This window comes from Achroia grisella, unplaced genomic scaffold (genome assembly GCF_030625045.1).
Source record: "Achroia grisella isolate CSIRO2021 unplaced genomic scaffold, CSIRO_AGI_Agris_v1 utg512, whole genome shotgun sequence".
Classification (NCBI taxonomy): domain Eukaryota; kingdom Metazoa; phylum Arthropoda; class Insecta; order Lepidoptera; family Pyralidae; genus Achroia; species Achroia grisella.
This window is the reverse complement of record NW_026712906.1, coordinates 2,085,603-2,104,839: the sequence shown is the minus strand read 5'-3', so window position 1 is coordinate 2,104,839 and position 19,237 is coordinate 2,085,603. Positions and strand designations below refer to the sequence as shown.

The following is a 19,237-nucleotide window of genomic DNA, read 5'->3' as shown; positions in this document are numbered from 1 at the left end:
ACCTTTTGGATAATAATAATAAACAACAAATAAATTAAGCCTACATCTGATTTTTGTTTTAGTAAATAAAATTATCTATCATGATTAATTAATTTTAATAACTCCAATGTAATTATAAAATAATTTAAGTATGTATGTTAATCTGAAGCAGATAAGCATCATACAGATAAACTATTCAAGTGAGTAGGTAAAATTATCATTTATTCTTAGCGTGACAGTTTAAAGATAACCCATATTTATTTCGTGACAATAAATGTATTGTTAAGGTTATCAGTTATTACGAAGTTCAGCTTCGTAAATCAGTTATGGGTATAAGCTTAAATCTATAATTAAATAACTATTTATAATAATCGATCTTTGTATTCACATGTTATAATTAGGTACAGGTTTTTTTTTATAATTTAATATGAAAAGAAAGTAGTTGTAGAAGTTTAATCTATTTATTTAATACAAAGATTATTCTTAATTTGTGATATTTTTATATGCATAATAGATATATCATGTATACATATATAATTAAAAGATTAGAAGAATGGAAATATATTATTTTTTATTATATGTGTATATGTGAATGTAGTTGGGAAAGATGTTAGTATATTTGATCAGTGCGATGGTTGACTGGTAGTGAATGCCATCAGGCATTTAGTCTGCAATGTATACAATTTTGTGTGCAAGATAATAAATAAATAAAGATGTTACGCTATTAGGAGTCAGTTGACTTATTTATTTGAAAAACAATAATATCTATAAAAACTATAGGGTTGGAAATACATATATTTTTTATTTTCAGAATATAGTATGGTATGTTACGTTATTAGTTTTTATTTGTCTCTGATAATACATGTGCCATCCAAAAACATGTAAATCCTGTTTATGTTTTGGTAATTATCAGGTAAAGATTACTTTATAAAAATGAATAACTTCACACTTATTTTCATCATTAGACAGACCCTGAAAAACAAATAACAAAAATATAATGAAGCACTGCGTCATTCAATTTCGTAGACTCTTATTTAAATTATTATTTGTTTTATATCATAACATATTTATCACCTTTTACGATCGTGGTCATTATCTGTTTTTCAATGCGCGCAATTCGCAAAACAACTGTTGCCACAAATATTCCATACGCTTCTATCGCGAGTGAGTGAGACGACAGCATGTTCTTTTATTGCGGTTGAATTGTTGCTCGTGTCTGGCAGTAGTCTTTTCAATGAAGACGGTGTTGTGACGTCATTCATAGTACGTAGCTCTCAGAGAGCTGTGGTGTAGCTCGCATCACCACTTTATCACACGGGGTGTGTGGCATATAAGGCGATAACGGACTTGGAAGTGCACTGTACTTTGTGATTGTACATACAACAGAGGCGTGTGCGCGGTTCCCAAAAGCATTTTTTTATTGTTTTTGCCCTGAGATAATTTCGACCATTGTGTTAATTTATTTACCAAATTCATCTCTTGAGGATCATATATAAAATATGGCCCTATACAGGTATTTGAAATTTACTAATTACTGCATGTTAAAATTTACCTACAATTTATTATACTTGCTTTATAATCATGCGATTAAGTGATATGATTATTATTATAATAGCCAATAAATATTTTTATAATAGGTAGAACAATTTATAATAAATCAGATATAATTAAATTTAAATTAATAATAAATCCATTTTGATCTTAGATAAGTATTTATTGTATTGCTTTATAATTAGGCAATATGATAATTTAGATAGTAAGCAGGAAAGAAACTTGGGGGGAAATTTGGTATAAAGTGGTCTACAGGTATACCCCTGTCTCACCTAATCTGGTATTATGTTTTCCGTCAGTATCAAAAGCTCTGTTCTAGTGTAAAAAGCACGTATATAGGGCAATTATAATTTATATTTAAAAAACATAAATTATAAAAAAAATTAACAATATAAAAATGAGAAAAGAGAAATAAATAATAATTTTGTACAATAAGGCAGCCTTATTGTACGAAACATTCTTGTAGTTAAAGTAAATTATAATTATTATTTGGATTTTTATTATAATCTATGAATTTATATTTTTTAAGTGTGTAACTAAATGTATTCTACTTGTTGCTAAGTAAGCACAACTTAAATTTAATTATGTAATTTTATAACATTATATTTATTGGAAAAACTGGTTTCGCTTAATATCGCAAGTTGTGGGCCGTGATGTATTTTTTCTTAACATGCCACATACGCAAACCTGTTATGCCTGTCTTGAAAGCAGGGCCATGTATGGGAAAATAGGTACATCGTCCCGTATCTTCAGGCATTACAATAAGATTGTAATATGGTTGTAGGGACTAGTATCATTCATAATTCACTAGAACGATAATTTATAAAAATATGTATAATGTAGGTAGGTCTATCTTTCACCATATTCAACATAATTCAATGTAATTATTAACACATCCAAATCAGTGGTTTTGCGTGTAAAGCAGATTAATAAAAAAAAAAACAATAATATATCTATTGTATTAAATATAGGTACGTATTTTATTAAAAAATACAAGTTTAAAATGTTTGACATTTTGGATTGAAAGAAAAATATATGTACACTTCCTTTATTAGGTTTATTAGGTCGCTGGTCGTATAAATATAAGAAAATTCTAAATATCTTCAATGCTCTAGTCAATTAAACTTTACATAATAGTTTTATTTCAAACAAATAATTCTTTACTAAAATGAATTATTATTTTATGTCCTCTGACAAGTTAATTAAATTCCCTAAATGCAATTATCATAATTTCACATGGTAATGTCATAATATTGTTTTGTTTATAGTTTGAAAAACAACCTTCAGTACGCAACTCTGAAGACCCTGTCGCTGGTTTCCATCAGCGTCATGTCCCCGCAGCAGAGCGTGCAGGAAATCTTCAGAACAGCAGACTGTGTGTGCTTTGATGTTGATTCTACTGTTATACAAGACGAGGGTATCGATGAGCTGGCTAACTTCTGCGGGAAAGGAGATGAAGTTAAGAGACTGTAAGTATAAGAGACTGTAAATATAATCATAGTACTCTGTATTTCACTAAGGTATCATTTACATATATCGTGAGCGTGGTTACCTTTGTCTCACCTACTTCAGGAGCTAAGCAGCTCACTTTGTAAGCTGTGTTTCAGTTTAAGGGTGAGATATTTTATAGGATACGGCGGCGCGATATCTCAGTTGTCAGGTATGCCCTGACGACAAAGATACCTGATGATTTAGATATATTAATTGGTGCATAAATTGTCAAAACAAAACCATAGATCATAAAAAAGTATTTTATGATTTATGCTTTTCTTAAATTACAGGTAAACAGCTTGTTTTCCATGCCCAATCTTTAGTCTAGGAATTTACTATCTGTATACCACTAATATAATATTCACCATTTTATTGATTACAAGAAATATAAGTAATTTATTTTCCAAGTGTCCATAATAAGATGACTAAACGATTACTTCAAATGGAAAAATATTATGTGTTGCCATAGCGTTATGATACCTCTAAGCTGATATGACAGTGTTATTAACAAACCTTATCTAAAGATTATTATCAATCGGAACTGCGATGTATTTTTGTTTTTATCCTATTAAGGGAATACACTTTGCTAATTTGGTAATAGATACTTATCTGATTATTATTGTTAGTTTACGATACATCATAATTCTCCAATCATAGATAATTACGCTTAGTTGTCTAGTGATATAGTTATAGTAACGTAGAATCGCCAGTTTATTCTTACATTTTGTTTTAAATAGATTTCATTTACGACAATTCTAACTGTGCATTATGGTTACATATTATTTCACAATAATACGTGATACTCTTAAGAGGCTAATCTTTGATAATTCACGTATATGAATATGAGTATATTTGGTATGAGTGTAACTATACTTTTTTATTTATAAAAACTAAAATCTTCAATACATAGCAGTGTGTTTTAACACTTGTATTCAGATTAAAACAAAAACTATAAAATAAGTAAAAAGAAACTCAATATACCGACTTCCGTAAGGAGGGTTCTCTTATTGACTACCACCGTATTTAACTAAGGACAATATAATAGTTGTGTTACATATAAAATATATGCTATATACATATATGGTGTGTATCTTAAATATAGTGTGTATTTACAGTACTGCTGAGGCGATGGGCGGAAACATGACCTTCCAAGAAGCGTTAAAGAAGAGGCTCGACATCATCAGACCGAGCGTTAGTCAAGTTAGGGAATTTTTAGAAAAGTTTCCAGTTCGGCTCACGCCGGGTATTTCGTAAGTATAATATTATCTGTTCTTAGTTTTATTTCATGGCTTCTACAGTAATAGCTAGGAAGTAGGAACAAACGTTGAGTCTGTTCCTAGCTAGTGTATAGAAAATTACTTAGTTACAAAAGACTGCTAAACAATTCCAAATAATGCATCATCACTATCACTACATAGTATAAAACAAAGTCGCTGTCGTTGTCTGTCCGTCCCTATGTATGCTTAAATCTTTAAAACTACGCAATGGATTTTGAAGCGGTTTTTTTGAGTGAGTGATTCAAGAGGAAGGTTTATATATATAATATATGTACAGCCGTGCGAAGCCAGGGCGAGTAGCTAGTTCTATTATAAATGCGAAAATGTGTCTGTCTATCTGTTTATTACCGTTTCAGTTCTAAACGGATCCTAATAAAAAAACATGAAAATTTATTGTATTACTAGGACGGCATTGTTAGAAGATGCCTATGTCTTTTATCTAAAAGTGCAATAAACACCTTGTATACTAATTATAGTATATTTAATTATATAAAATAACTACCAGCTATTTGAGCACGGGTGTTATTAACATAGCCATTTCACTGTTTTTAAATTAAATAAATCCCATTTTACGTACTGATCATATAGCTTTTTATAGGTGACATATTTTAAGGTGAAATTTTTGGTTTACGCATTACAAAACTCTAATATTTCCTCATTGTAATATTAGTTATGAAAGACTAATGCAGCTGTTGTTATTAATGTCAGCAGGTATTAGATAATGTGGTTTTTCTATTCTAAGTGTTCATATACTGGAACATATGGTAGGTAAGAATCGATTGGTGCTAATATACTCACCGGATTCTAAGAGTTGGTCGATACTCCCTATAAAAACAAATACTTACTTGACTTATAATTTTAATATCGAATTTAAATTCTTAGCAGTAAAGTCGTTTTCCTAATGTATGGATTTGGGGCTATTGGGTATAGGGTATTGGATTGTGTTATGATGACAATAATCCAAAACAGTTACTCTTATTTAATCGGTGTTGATGAAAAATATTGAAATCATGTTCAATATATTAATAATGATATACAAATAATTGTTTTGTCGGATGTGAACTATATCCGACAGTTCATGACCTATAGGTACAGGGTCATTTTTTTAATCGCTACCCAAACTTTTATATTACTTATATTTTATAAAAGAAAAGAAACAAACAACAATAATTTCGTATTTAAGTGACGTTTCGTACTAGAATATCGCACACAGTACAATACTGGATTAACTCAAAAATTACAAACTTCGGGAAAACCACTCTAAACTTTTAATTTGAAGGTCTAATTTAAAAAAAATGATTTTATTCAGTTACTTCTGTATTGTAGTAGCTATTGCAATACTGGAGTAACTCACAAATTACTACTATTATTATTATTGAATTATTGTTGTGAGAATTTTATATATAAACTAATACTGGATTATGTTTTAACACATTTACTACATATAACCTATGTATGGCATGTAATTAGTATGATAAAGTAACTTAATACTCCTTGTTTGATTTTTATGTAGATATATCGTAATTATATATTTGTATAATAAATGTGTTCTGTTTTTCTTTGTGAACACAATGCAATATTTACGCACTTGTAGGTGTCATAAGGTTATGGACCCGTGTGTGCGTGATGAAACAATTAAAACATTATTTATACAGAATATCTCCCTACTATCAAGTGGTATATAGACTTGGTCGTCATATGAACCGGTTGGTTCTGCCTTTGGAACTAACCCATTTCTTATCTATGACCCTGTCTCGTACAGCAACACGATTTTAGCAATTCCTCATTTTCGCGGTGCGTAATTAAACTCTTATTTACAAGGTCGTATGGTTTATTTTTTAATATTTTTGTAGAAGTATTTGGATCATGAGTAAAATTTATTTAGTAATACTATTGATGACGATTATTAATTAGCATCCCCTTCGATCGATCCCCCGTCCAATTCAAACGGGGATCAATATTACGACGGCCTGAGCCGAGGTTCGAACCCCTAGTGGTGCCCTCAGACTAAAGTCGTATCCGTCAGGCAGGAGTTAGCCTTCAGCCGCTCCATAAGTCCTTCCGCAGGTTTGGAGTGTCATCTGCACTCGCCCCCTAACGGCCGATGAAGCTGTAAAGGCCAGCTGTGGCCAATAGCATTAGAGTAGTAAAAAAAAATATTAGCATAGGACGATTTAATATGGTTATGTAACAATTAATCTTCCTTTAAGCTTATTCTATCTTCTCTTCCTGACAACGCTATAATAAACAAAAATGATTGATTGAGTATAACAATATTTATAAAAATGTACAGCACAGATTGAATTTCAACTACAAAACATATGATTGTCAAAATATGCCTTATACGTATAGGTCAGGCAGGAATGGTCTTCAGTCCCCCTATAAGTACTTATTCGGGTTTAAAGTGACCTCTTGCTTCCAGTCGTTCGGTGGAGCTTTAAAGGTCATCTACGACCAACAGTAGTTAAAAGTTAAAATATTTATTCAATTTACTCAAACTCCATATTTGAGACACCAAATCCTCACAGCATATTGATTATAACAATAAATTTAAGCATAAAGCATAAGCATAACTAGATGTATATGCCATCCATGCTTGTGAGGAGATATAAGTAAATTATATCATATTATTGTTATATTTTATTATATACTTAGTAGCCTAAAATGCATTAGGGATCGAGCAGATATGTATACAATTTTTAGTTGACAAAGCGCTTCAACAACAATCGATAAAGGTTTGACATATTCACCTTTGCACAATGTTCCAGTGACTTGATAATAACCGGTTTCCTAAGTGCTCGATACCAGTTTTATTTTCATACAGGAATTACAATTATCTATGGAATTGTCCACTATGTAAACAATATAAACAGTTCCTAAGAAATCATGTGTCAATATTTGTTTAGTCCAATTATGTAGGTATTAATTAAATGTTATTTAGTGTGCCACGAGCTACCGTTTTTAATCGGAATTACCAAATAATTATATTACTAATATGCTACATACCTAATCGGTATTTAATAATACCGACACTTCTAATACATAAAAACCTCGGTATCACAGTGTTTGTTATGAGACTCCGATGAAACGACTTGACAGAATTTTATAAAAATTTTAGTGTATATCTTGAAATATTTTCTAGCTCTAATAATAGGTTGTAGGCTATTATTTTCATAAGGTCATCTAATGGGATCCTATCCAAAAATAATTTACAGTGCAAATTTACCGTTTGCCAGGTCAGCTAGTTTTTCATACTTGATTATTTCCTCGCTTCGGCATCTTATTGAACAAAATGAGATGAAATCTTCCCTTTATCTACCTCTCCATTCTGTTACTATTTTTTATTGTTTTATATATATTTATTCAACAAACTTTCTGAGTTTGGTTTTTATTTGTATAGATAATCCACATACAACTTATTACTTATACTTTGTTTCTCTTATCTTTTTAGACAATTGGTGAAAGCTCTTCAAGATAGAGGCGTGATCGTGTACCTTGTATCCGGTGGCTTCAGAAGCCTTATAGAGCCGGTCGCTGAGAAGCTTGGCATCCCATCGTCTCACATATTCGCAAATAGACTCAAATTTTACTTTAACGGTAAGTAATATATTCTAGTTTTTTTTAATTGGCAAATAAGATTAAAGTCCGCGTGATGCTAACAATCGCCTATATACATAAGCTACTGACAACATGTTATCACGATATACGTTAAACCTGGAACAACTTACGAGAAGTAAGTTGCTTGGCAGCTGAAATAGGTAAACACAGATGAAATTTTACATTATATTATTAGGTATCTCAATGCATATCTGTGATTTGCAAATATATACAACCTATATATTTGTTTGTGTATTTACAATTATTGGGAATGTAAAATTAAAACCAATTTCTTCTGCTTCTACACTGGATTACAAATATTATAGTTACGTTGAACTCGACCTATAGTTTAGTACAATGTATGTATATGTATGTATACAATTTAGTAATTATCACGACTTGACAGCATTTCTAATCTAGGTTAATCACGTTGCTTTCGATTCTGCATGAACAATTAAGGAGATAAGGTTTATTTGCTTGAAGGAAATCTAGTTGTTTTCCGCACGAGACCTCGTGCAAATACGGAATATTTGTAACAATTATATATATTGTATATACTAGTAAACCTGTCCACGCGTTGCCTTGGCTAAGATTCTTGAATAAAATAATATTGCGACTATAAATCGAGATGTAAGCTATCCTATCTTTCAAGTTGGATCAAATTGCACACAATGTGCAAATCAAATTTGCAATCGGTTCAGTAGTTTAGGAGTCCATCGCGGACAAACAACGTGACACGTAAATTTTATATATAAAAATATAAACAATTCTATAAAAAATATTTACGTATTTGTTATGAATATATCGATCTGAAGCAAATATGAGCCTTATTATGTGTAATAATAAATGAAGAAATTGTTTGTGTCTGTTAAATGAATAGTGCTTTAAAATTTATATTACACACCAAAATCTAAAGTTCAATATAACAAATCATTACCTATAATCTCCGATGGAACATCTGTGAGTTCCATTTAGATAAAGGCAGTAAATTGTGCTCAATGCAACCATTCTTTTGTTGTCTCTTGTTGTTTTATGTCAAGGTTACCTGGAAAATAATATCTCTTTATATGTGTACATATGTTTGCATGGAAATAATAATCTATATATTTAATTAATCTACGGTACACGGTCTAAGGTATTAATATATTAAAAAAAAATAGTCGATCACTGTCTGTATATGGAGGATATATGATAACAACTATTATTAGGAACCTTCTATAATGTAATATAAAACATTGACAGTTACAATTTTTATCTGTAACATCTGAAACTGCGTAACGGCTTTCACTAATTTGTTGTGGTGAACTTTATTTGAAATTTAGTGTTTGCTTAATTCCAATCGATCGATCAAAAATGTTTTGTCGCGAGATAAGCTAGTATTTCCAATAAATAAATGCAACTTAATTTATCCCTCTTCCTTTGTTTAAGTCGGTTAAGATATTAAAACTACTACAAATATTATTTCTAGTATATGATTTACTTATTGTCACGACATGTAGCAATCGTTATACCACTGTGTTAGTTATTATTCTATTGACATATAAGATCACAATTATTATTATATTATATGTTATAGGCTAAGATTGATGTATGACTGCCAAGTCTAGGTTAATTAATAGTATTGCATCTTAAATTGTATGTTCCATTTGAAAATTCCACACAAATTAAGTTTATCTTAGCGAATCTTCGATTAATTTAGTTTGTGAACTTAATTATCAAAGTTTTAGTTACAATAATAGCTGTAATTAGACCTAATATTGTAACTGAAGCTTCAATAAATAAGTTTTTCAACAATATACGCTGTAATTAAAAGATCTTTACGTAATTCCATTTCTATATCAAAAGTTCATTAATAAGACCATAGTACTAAATATTTTATGTAAGTGAGTACAAAATATGGAAATGTGACTTCAGACATTAATAAATTTAAAAACTTTTTTGTTAGTATAAGTAATTCTTCTTCATCATTTACTTCTTCCTTCTCCTATTTATTTGGGGTCGACGTAATTATGTTTTTCTCTTCCATTCAACCCTGTTCGCGGTCATCTCGTTATTTATTCCCTTTCATACCACATCATCTTTCACACAGTCCATCCATCCTTCCTCTAATAATGCTTCACTAGCGTCAAAATTAATAGAATCGTTTTACATATGATAGTGTAATATTCCTCTTAAACATTTCGTCGCCTCGGTATTTATTGCCTTGATTAAAACAAGAAATGCACCCATTTTATCGCTCAGATTGCTTACAGATATATGTATAAACTAGAATTTACTGGAAAAAATGCGATAAACATTTATAATAACAACATATTTTACAATCGTTGCGCTGCCATGTCGTCAACACAGTGCCGCATTGAGACAGAGCGGGTCCTGTATGAAATTATTAAAACAGTATAGTTTGGTATGAGTTCTTATGTTTGGATTAAAAAATCAAACACTTATAAATTCACAAACAAATATTTTATTCGGTTAATCTTGAAACAAACTTAAAAAATAAAGCCAATAACTTTTTTTGTTGTGTTCTATTTAGACAGCCGTATTTTGCGCAGGACCCCTCAATGTGCGGGGCCCATAGCATTTGATACTGGCTACTAGACTGATGCGGCACTGCGTCGACATCAAACAAACAAGCCCGTTGCTGTCTTATCGCGCACGAAGTCTGCGCGTGCGCGGTCCCTGTTGCGTGGCTGTTTTTCTTTTTTCTCATCGCCAAGTGGGGCGGATGATGACATTTGTTATGCTCTATTTCAAGTGTGTTATTATAGATCATTGATAATGATGTGGGTGTGTATCTTTCCTCTGTCCAGACGTCATTGACTTCGGTGCAAAGTTATTATATTTACCAATGTTTAGTATTTTTTTGTTGTATTATTAATATTAGAATATTTATAGGGTTCAATTACCTTTTGTGTTGTTTTGCGATTCATCCATTTCTAGCTATTTTTTTTATTGAGAATTTTGTCCTATTGTCAGCTGCCTGACAGACCTGAGGCCTGTAAAGATCGATAGTACTCGCCCTTTATCAAAGATCGCTGCCTAAACCCGTCAAGGATTAGAATTGAAGGATATTCTTAGGAGGGATAGTTTTATCTCCTCAGGATAGAGTGTATATTTAACAATGGAAATATACACATTCATGCATGAGTGGGCTACAATCACATAGGATGTGTAGTGGCGTTTCCTCTTCTGCTTGACTTTTCAGCTATAACATTGATTAATGTGAACATATGAAGAAGTTTGAATGTTGCGCCAGTAATAGAGATGATGCGAGGTAACTGTTTGTTTTCGTATAGGCATGTTGGATGGCTTGTGTGAAAGACGATATGCATAAAAGGAGGGTAAGCTCATATATGAGAGAGCCGTGGAAGATGACATATTGCGCCGACCCCAAATAATGAGGCAACTGCAAGGCAATGATGATCAACATTGATTAATGTACATATCATACGCAGGAATGAAGTAAATATTTACTTTTACGAAAGTATTTTGTTATATGATTATGAGAATAAGGCAGAGCTATAAATGAGGGGAAAGATATAAAGAAAGATGATATAGCAAGAAGGATGTGAATACAAAGATGATTGCTAATAGAGACGAATGAAATAGGAAAACATATTACGACAGTCCTAATTGATAAAAATGCTTTTTATAAATGACCGGCATGTCCTAACCCTGGTATCTTATCACAGGGGAAAGTACCTCCTCCTTGTGTAAATGCTCTAAGAATTATTATTTAATCACACTTGTAATAGAATAGTAAACGAGTCGTGTTTAAATATGTAAAAATAAATTTGATTATTTATATACTTTTAATATTTTATTTTAAATTTTATTAGTACACGTAGTACAAACTTTGCTTCATTTGGGACTAAATAAACCAACGCAATAAGTACATTTCCTAATTTGTTTAACATACAATACAGATACATTTCTTATTTACTATATGACTATGTAACTGACGCCGCGAACTTCGTTACGCGTCAGAATTAAATAATATATACGAACAGTTTGTATTGGAAAATAAAAATGTTGATTTTGCTATTTTTCCATGAAATTTCTTCATATTTTCTCATCACTTAAACCTTCCTTGGAGTTCTACAAATATTTAAAAATCAAAATTAGCCAACGCGGTCCAACCGTTCTCGAGTTTTAGCGAAACTAACAAACGTCATTTCATTTTTATATATAAGAGAAGATAAACAGAGAGACATCGTTGCTATGTACCATTATTTTTCTATAGCAAACACCTGTACAAATTATACTTTTCGGAAACGAAGGTTAACGTGAAACGATTTAGTAGGTTCTGAATTTAATTGTTTCTTAATATGTTTAATTAACACTTGCGTTGTCGATAGCATATAATTAAATTGTCAAATATAAATAATCATATCCTAACTCTGAAATAATTAGTATAAATCCGCAAGTGGGAGATCGAGAGAGAACAATTATCAGAAACAAATAATCTTGACCCTGTGTGTTGAGTGTTTTTTTAAACAGTTTAATTCTTGCTGTGATGACTTGTTCTTCCTTTTTTCTGTTTATCATCGACTTTTGACAGTCTGTATATATATATATATATATATATATATATATATATATATATATAAGTCGCATCAGATTTATATTAGGCTATCCTGTTCAAACGAATCTCCTCTTACACGTTACAAATTAACTGTCGAATAAAGTATTGATAAATATTTTTTTTATAACTGCATTCATTTCTAATTTAACGAATATTTTTTTCTATTACAGGCGAATATGCCGGCTTCGATGAGAACGAACCCACTTCCCGTTCGGGTGGCAAGGGCCTGGTGATCAGGAGGTTGAAGGAACAGCACGGCTACCAGAGGCTCATAATGATAGGAGATGGCGCTACTGACGCCGAGGCTAGCCCTCCCGCTGATGGATTTATCGGTTAGTTTCTATTCAAGTCATTATTCGCAATTTACTTACAAGAGTATTCTGGGTTAATTGAGGTAACAAACTATCTATATGTGATTAATATAGTAAAATTGGTTCTAACACAAATAATTTTATAGTAAATAAAGGTATTTATCTCGCTCAACGTATCGACTAGGTTGCACTAGCCGTGGTCACGAGCCCACTGAAGAGAGGTGGACCTTTATTTATCATAACATTATTCGTGTTAAAACTCGTTTAACTATATAATATGTATTAAATGCGAAAGTTTAAAAATAGGTATCTATGTGTGAATTCCATCCAAATACGTGCATCAGTACGTTTTTGCTTGATTTTTACCATTAAATGTAATGGCAATTGATTATGATTAAATAATTAAACGGATTGGAATGCAGATCGAAATAACGATGCCGCTGAGGTTCTAACCCTTGGTGGTGCCTTCAGGTGCCTTAAAGTCATCAGGATTTGGCCTTCAGTCGATCCATACATACTTGGTTTCATACATACGTATTTGCCTGGGTTTGGAGTGAAGTTATAAAAGCCAAGTAACATCATTAGGTTGGTTTAAAAAAAATTGAATTAAATTTGTTTGCAGGCAACATCAAAAATTAATGTTACCAGATTAGTTATATTTTATAGTAATTTACGTAGATAATAATCTAGACACTGATTGGAATTTTATAGCTATGTAACATACAAACTGTACATTCATTAATAACTTGTAACAAATGGAATTATATATTTTGACAGGTTTTGGAGGAAATGTAACACGCGAGGAAGTGAGGAAAAAGGCGGCGTGGTACGTTACCGACTTCCAAGAGTTGATCCAGAATCTCACCATCCAAACAAAATGAACATCAATAACTCTGATGCACTAAATTATCTGTGCATTTGAAATGAACCTTAGTACAACGAAATAAGTTTTATAATTGCCAGCGTTGTATTAAGATTCGTTGAATGGAAAGCGAAATAGCTGTCCCGCACTCTCGTCGAAATGAGCCTCAACTCATTTTTTTATTCGAATTAAATGTTTGTGATTATCTCAAGCTTTATAGTATTACGTAATATACGTATTTATTGTACAAAATTAAAAACGATGTAAGAAAATGTTAGCAATTTTAGGCATAGTTTAAATATTAAATGGTGCTGTTTTACATAGAAATATTAGTGTCAATTTCAATGCACGGTACATAAATATAAAGTTTATATTTGTTTGTGCATTTATAGTTTATAATAATTGTAATTTGTCGTTTTGATGGTACTCTGAGTACATGAATTGAGTAATATAAGTATTCAGGGACTTAGTCCCGAAATTTATCAATTGCGACATTTATGACAAAATTAATAGGTATTTTTTAAGAAGTAGCGTAGGTAGCTAATTTGTATTTAAGCATTTTAAGATCATTCTATATTTTATTTTCTGTAGCCAATTTATAGATACATATTTTTAGTATATTTTTATCATTGTTTTGTTAATATTTATATTTACCGTACAGTGGTTGTCTAATACAATTGTTTAAATAAATAATATTATATTAGTTGATATTTTTATAGTTTAAATATCATTTATCAAAAACGGCTGTGTACTTTTATTACATAAGAAATAAAATTAAGAATATAATGTTTTACTGTTATTATTATTAATTTTCCTGATATTGTTCTAACTTCTATTAGGACTAAGCAGTCTTTTAAATGTTTTTTGAGATATTTCTTTATTTACATTATACTAAGCGAGCTTTATAGTTTTCCAACATGGCCGCTTATGAAGATTACATACATATACATATATATAAACAATAATTTAAAGGAAAACAATTGTATGTTCATATACAAACTAAATAATCTACCGCCATCCTACGAAAATCCATATATAGTATAATATGTATATCTATAATTTAGTATTGCCACGCAAGTGTGTAAGTTTAATCTATATCTAGTAATATAACAAGGCGGACGTGAACCAAATATCTTGATTTTTTACTTCAGTTCACCCCTTCGTCCTTGTCTGAATATAACAAGGTGTTGCATTTCTAGGTATATTTGTGACCTATACCTTACATAGAAATAGTATATACCTTCTATAGAAAAGTATGTGATACAATGAATCGACTATATGCGTGATATAAATGAAACAATGGATAGAAAATACTTATAATGAAACAGTGCTACTGTTTGTACTCGTATCTTCATCAGGCAATAGTGACAATCAAAATATGACAATAAAGATAATACAATTAAAATTGGTATAATAATGTACAAAGAGTTTGCAACAGATCTAGAAATGGCTGTATTTCACGGCGTATTATAATACATATATACATATAATACCGAGTATTCAGTTAGTATGGAACATTAAGGTTTGTGGTGGTTATTCATGTGGTGTACTGGGTTTCATAAGAATAACCCAAAATCCGATCGAAAGAACAAAGCATACGATTGCAAGGAGCTGAATACTCGAAATGAAATGAGATTGTATAATGATATATGAAGTGGAACTGTGAGTGGAAAAAAAGAGGAGAGGTGTGCGAGAGAGAGTGAGAGAGAAAGCAAGCGGGAAAAAACAAGAGGGAAGTAGAAAATAAAACAACTTAATATATATATCTAAATATAATGGACGACCTCGGTGGTCTAGCGGTCTAGCACACCGCTTTGTGTCCGATGGTCGTGGGTTCGATTCCTCGCATGGCACAAACATTTGTATTCATGAGTATGATTGTTTGTATCAGTCTGAGTGTTTTCTATGTATATTATGTATGTATTTACGATAAAAAATATCTATGTATTTGTATCAGTTATCTAGTACCTATAATATAACTTTAGATAGCTTAACTATATATTTTTATTTCTTCTTTGCACAGATTCGTAATCCTACAGTATTGTAGAAGCAAATTAATAATTTGACATAATTGCTATGTATAAAATTTTAGGCGATCGTAAATAGTAAATATTTTGTATAACTTATTCCAATTTTAGTTTTGTTTTATAAACTTACTTACGATGAGTTGTTATGAGAATATAAAAATAGTGTAATTCTGTTTATGAAATAGAGGGCAGTAAACAAAAACTATACTATATTCTCCATATAGGTACACAGCGTCTTCCAATCCAAAGCTACGCAACGCTTGTAAAGTAAATAACTGTTTTAAATACTGAAATACATTTTTTTGTAAATACATGCATAATATACGCAATTGTGCGCGGAATCGAAGCCTCTGTCAGAACCAGAACTGTGTTGATATCGTCTTGTTCTACCATTTTCCTAAGTGCATCGTGGCGAATACACAAGGAATTCCTTGGTTTATGCTGATCAAACACGGTTTTCAGGAGGACAGCGCCGATGTCTACCTGACATGGTACATTACTAGCAATGGGGCAGGTAGCCCATACTACTAACAATCCCGTTTTTTATGTGTGTTTCTTTAAGTATTTAATATCTAATACTTATTTTGAAAATTTCTTCGTTCGTTTGGTACACATTATTAATATGATTGAACTCATTTTAACAAGAAAAAATTTATCGTAAATAATGCTATTTTTTTAGATTGCACTAGCCGTGGTCATGAGCTGTATGGCTAGTGCAACCTTGCCTAAACGTCGAGATAGGTGAATACCCTTACATATCATAAAATTATTGATCTTAAAACCCGTTTACTCTATTAATAAAACCTAATAATTTTAGGAATCTTGGCCAGCTATTATCCTTGTGTTCATAATTAGAATGTACCTACATAGTTTTATTAATAAATATTAACGACAGCAGATATGCTTCATTCTATTTTAGTCGTGATTTATAAATCATATCCAAATTATCAAATATGTACACTGTAAAAATTCTACTAGACGTCTATTTATTCCGTGAAACGATTCTGACAAATTCTGAAATTCGAAAATGTCACGTTGGGACCGCCTCCCGGTTCTACCATATGTGCTCCCCTTTTCACAACGTTTCACATAATTAATAGACCAGTCTATGAATCTATGTTCACGTATATATGAAATATATAATACTTTAGTAGACATTGGTATGGTAGTAAACAGAAATAGACCTCCTTGGAAATAATATTAAGAAAACTGCTTTTATAGGGCATTTTACGAAGATATTGCTTATGATTTTCTATTATTTGTTCAGTATCTTATCTTACTAATATTATAAACGCGGAGGTTTGTGAGTATGAATGAATAGATGCATGGGTGGATGTTTGTTACTCTTTCACGCAAAAACTACTGAAATGGTTTTAAACTTGAAACTTTACAGTGATACCTACAGTTAATTTAAGTATATATATATTTATTTAGTACATCAGAATGAAACTTGGGCTTTAGATTTCACGCGGGTGAAACCGCGAGCACAGCTAGTAGTCTATAAACTGTTTATTTTTCATAATAAATATACCAGATGAGTGGGTATTATTAATTGGAACACAAGCCGTCAGCCGTCAATTTTACATGCCCATATTTCACGACGATACTTGTGACAGTAGTTTTGTTTATAAATAGCAGACAAAAAGTATAATTAGGTACCTAAGTAAATACCTAATATATCAATAAGGTAGGTATGCTATTTAATATAGTTTTTGAATTATTTTACGTATGACAAAAATCAACCAAAGTAATCCAATTATGACATACCTATTTGTAAAATGTAAAAAAATCCGTTGTTGTTCGTTTTTCATCTTTGCCTTAATTCATCATATTATCCGTATTTTCTAAACTCAAAAACTTCATTAATCTGTTTTGGAGTTTTCTCTTCGTATTGTGTATTATTAATAATATAAGTATTAGTAGGTACTCTACTTGTTCAAGGTGTATTACTTTTTCTCGTAATAATACTTTATTCTATAATAGTGTAATGTTGTTGCTATTGTCAATGATTGTCATCTTTTAAGTGCTTCCAATTGGGACATAATGTCTATGGCCAAATTATCTGGAATAGGTACAATACCATATTTAGGAAGCATGTCAGCGCGACGTTCTTTTGGCTTTATATTGTATTGTTTCTCTTTATTTTGTGATAATGATATTGTTGGTCGATGTATCAATGTATAAAATTCTTTATCTCTTAACTTATTGTATTCAGTATTCAGAACTCGGACACAACATGTAGAATGCCTAAATAAGCAGTCTTTCCCTGCCCGTGTTGTTGAAATTGTCGATGGTAATTGTAGAGTGGTTTCGCTTAATAATGACCATTTTGTTTCTTCAGGTTTAGTATATGTAACTTTTAGGTTTTCAGTTTGTATTGTTGTTAATATAGAAGACTTGTCAGTTGATATTAATGTAGCTATAGGAGTTTTATGTGTTGTTGTTTGAGCAGTAGTACTAGTAATTGCAGTATTAATAATAGTAGTAACATGTAATGAATTATGAGGTATAATTACAGGTACAGGGTATGGATATAATATAATATTCGGCTGTGGAGTGATCATGAGGTTGCAATTACTGCAATAATATTTACAACATTTCTTATGATAATTACATCCGGTGCACGAACAAAAACATATATTTCTGTAACCGGAACCATATACGTTAGATTCATCCAATATATTGATATTTGTCCGTTTATAAAGTTCATAATGTCTTCGCTTAGTATGAACGAATTCGTTATACAACTGATATTTTTTTTGCATTAATCTATGTTGATATGGTTGTAAGTTATAAAACTGTGTAGTTCTGTTTTGTAATAGGGCGCATGTTATTAGAATATTGAGTATCTAGAAAAGGAAAAAGGGAAAAATTATACATATATATAATATACATTACTATCTGTGCCCACGGTTTCACCCACATGAAATGTATATAGTCTATGTTTTATTCTGATGTGTAAGCTATTTTACTGTAATATTTTATCGGATTTTGATAAAATATATAAATATAGGCTAGTTCAGTAGTTTTTGCGTGAAATAGTAACAAACATCTATCCATCCATATGTCCCGGCAAACATTGTTTTGCCATATAAATTAATAACGCTATAAAAAAATAGGGGTTGGTGATAGAAGGGTGAAAATTTAGGGTTGTATGTATTTTTCAATCCTTAATAATAAAATGAAAATAAAATATGCCGAAAAAATAAAAATTATATATTTAGGGGTGGATATCCCTTACCACTACACCCCTAAGTATGAAAAATACATAGTAGCCGATTCTCAGACTTACTGAATATGCATATAAAATTTCATAAAAATCGATCAAGCCGTTTGGGAGGAGTATGGTAACTAACATTGTGTGTGACGAGAATTTTATATAAAATTTAATTGAGTTTTTGCCAATTCTTCTCAATTGAATATGTATGCTAAACTGGACCGTAGGGCAAAAATATAATATAAAAACTTTGACGTTCATAAGCGGCTAAAATGTCCTACATGAATAAATGATTTTTTAATTTGAATTTAAAACACATTGTCCAACATACCTTTTTCAT

General features: G+C 31.0%; 2 protein-coding genes across 2 annotated transcripts; one reads left to right on the top strand and one right to left on the bottom strand.

The window, feature by feature from the left end:
• The first annotated feature begins 1,265 nt into the window (after window positions 1-1,265).
• LOC131846680 (phosphoserine phosphatase) lies at window positions 1,266-14,394 on the top strand. Its single transcript, XM_059196022.1, has 6 exons — window positions 1,266-1,492; window positions 2,799-2,999; window positions 4,137-4,271; window positions 7,750-7,895; window positions 12,651-12,812; window positions 13,569-14,394. Exons 1-6 carry the CDS (start codon window positions 1,479-1,481, stop codon window positions 13,670-13,672), a joined length of 762 nt encoding a protein of 253 aa, XP_059052005.1. The 5' UTR covers window positions 1,266-1,478; the 3' UTR covers window positions 13,673-14,394.
• Window positions 14,395-17,692: 3,298 nt separating this feature from the next.
• On the bottom strand, window positions 17,693-19,237 carry LOC131846845 (uncharacterized). The gene is made up of 2 exons (XM_059196264.1): window positions 19,229-19,237; window positions 17,693-18,529 (listed from the first exon to the last, which is right to left on the bottom strand). The coding sequence occupies exons 1-2, from the start codon at window positions 19,235-19,237 to the stop codon at window positions 17,693-17,695; spliced, it is 846 nt and encodes a 281-aa protein (XP_059052247.1).

Coding starts and splice junctions, on each gene's coding strand:
- LOC131846680 (XM_059196022.1), top strand. Junction 4,272..7,749: donor CGGCTCACGCCGGGTATTTC/GTAAGTATAATA, acceptor TTATCTTTTTAG/ACAATTGGTGAAAGCTCTTC. Junction 7,896..12,650: donor ACTCAAATTTTACTTTAACG/GTAAGTAATATA, acceptor TTTCTATTACAG/GCGAATATGCCGGCTTCGAT.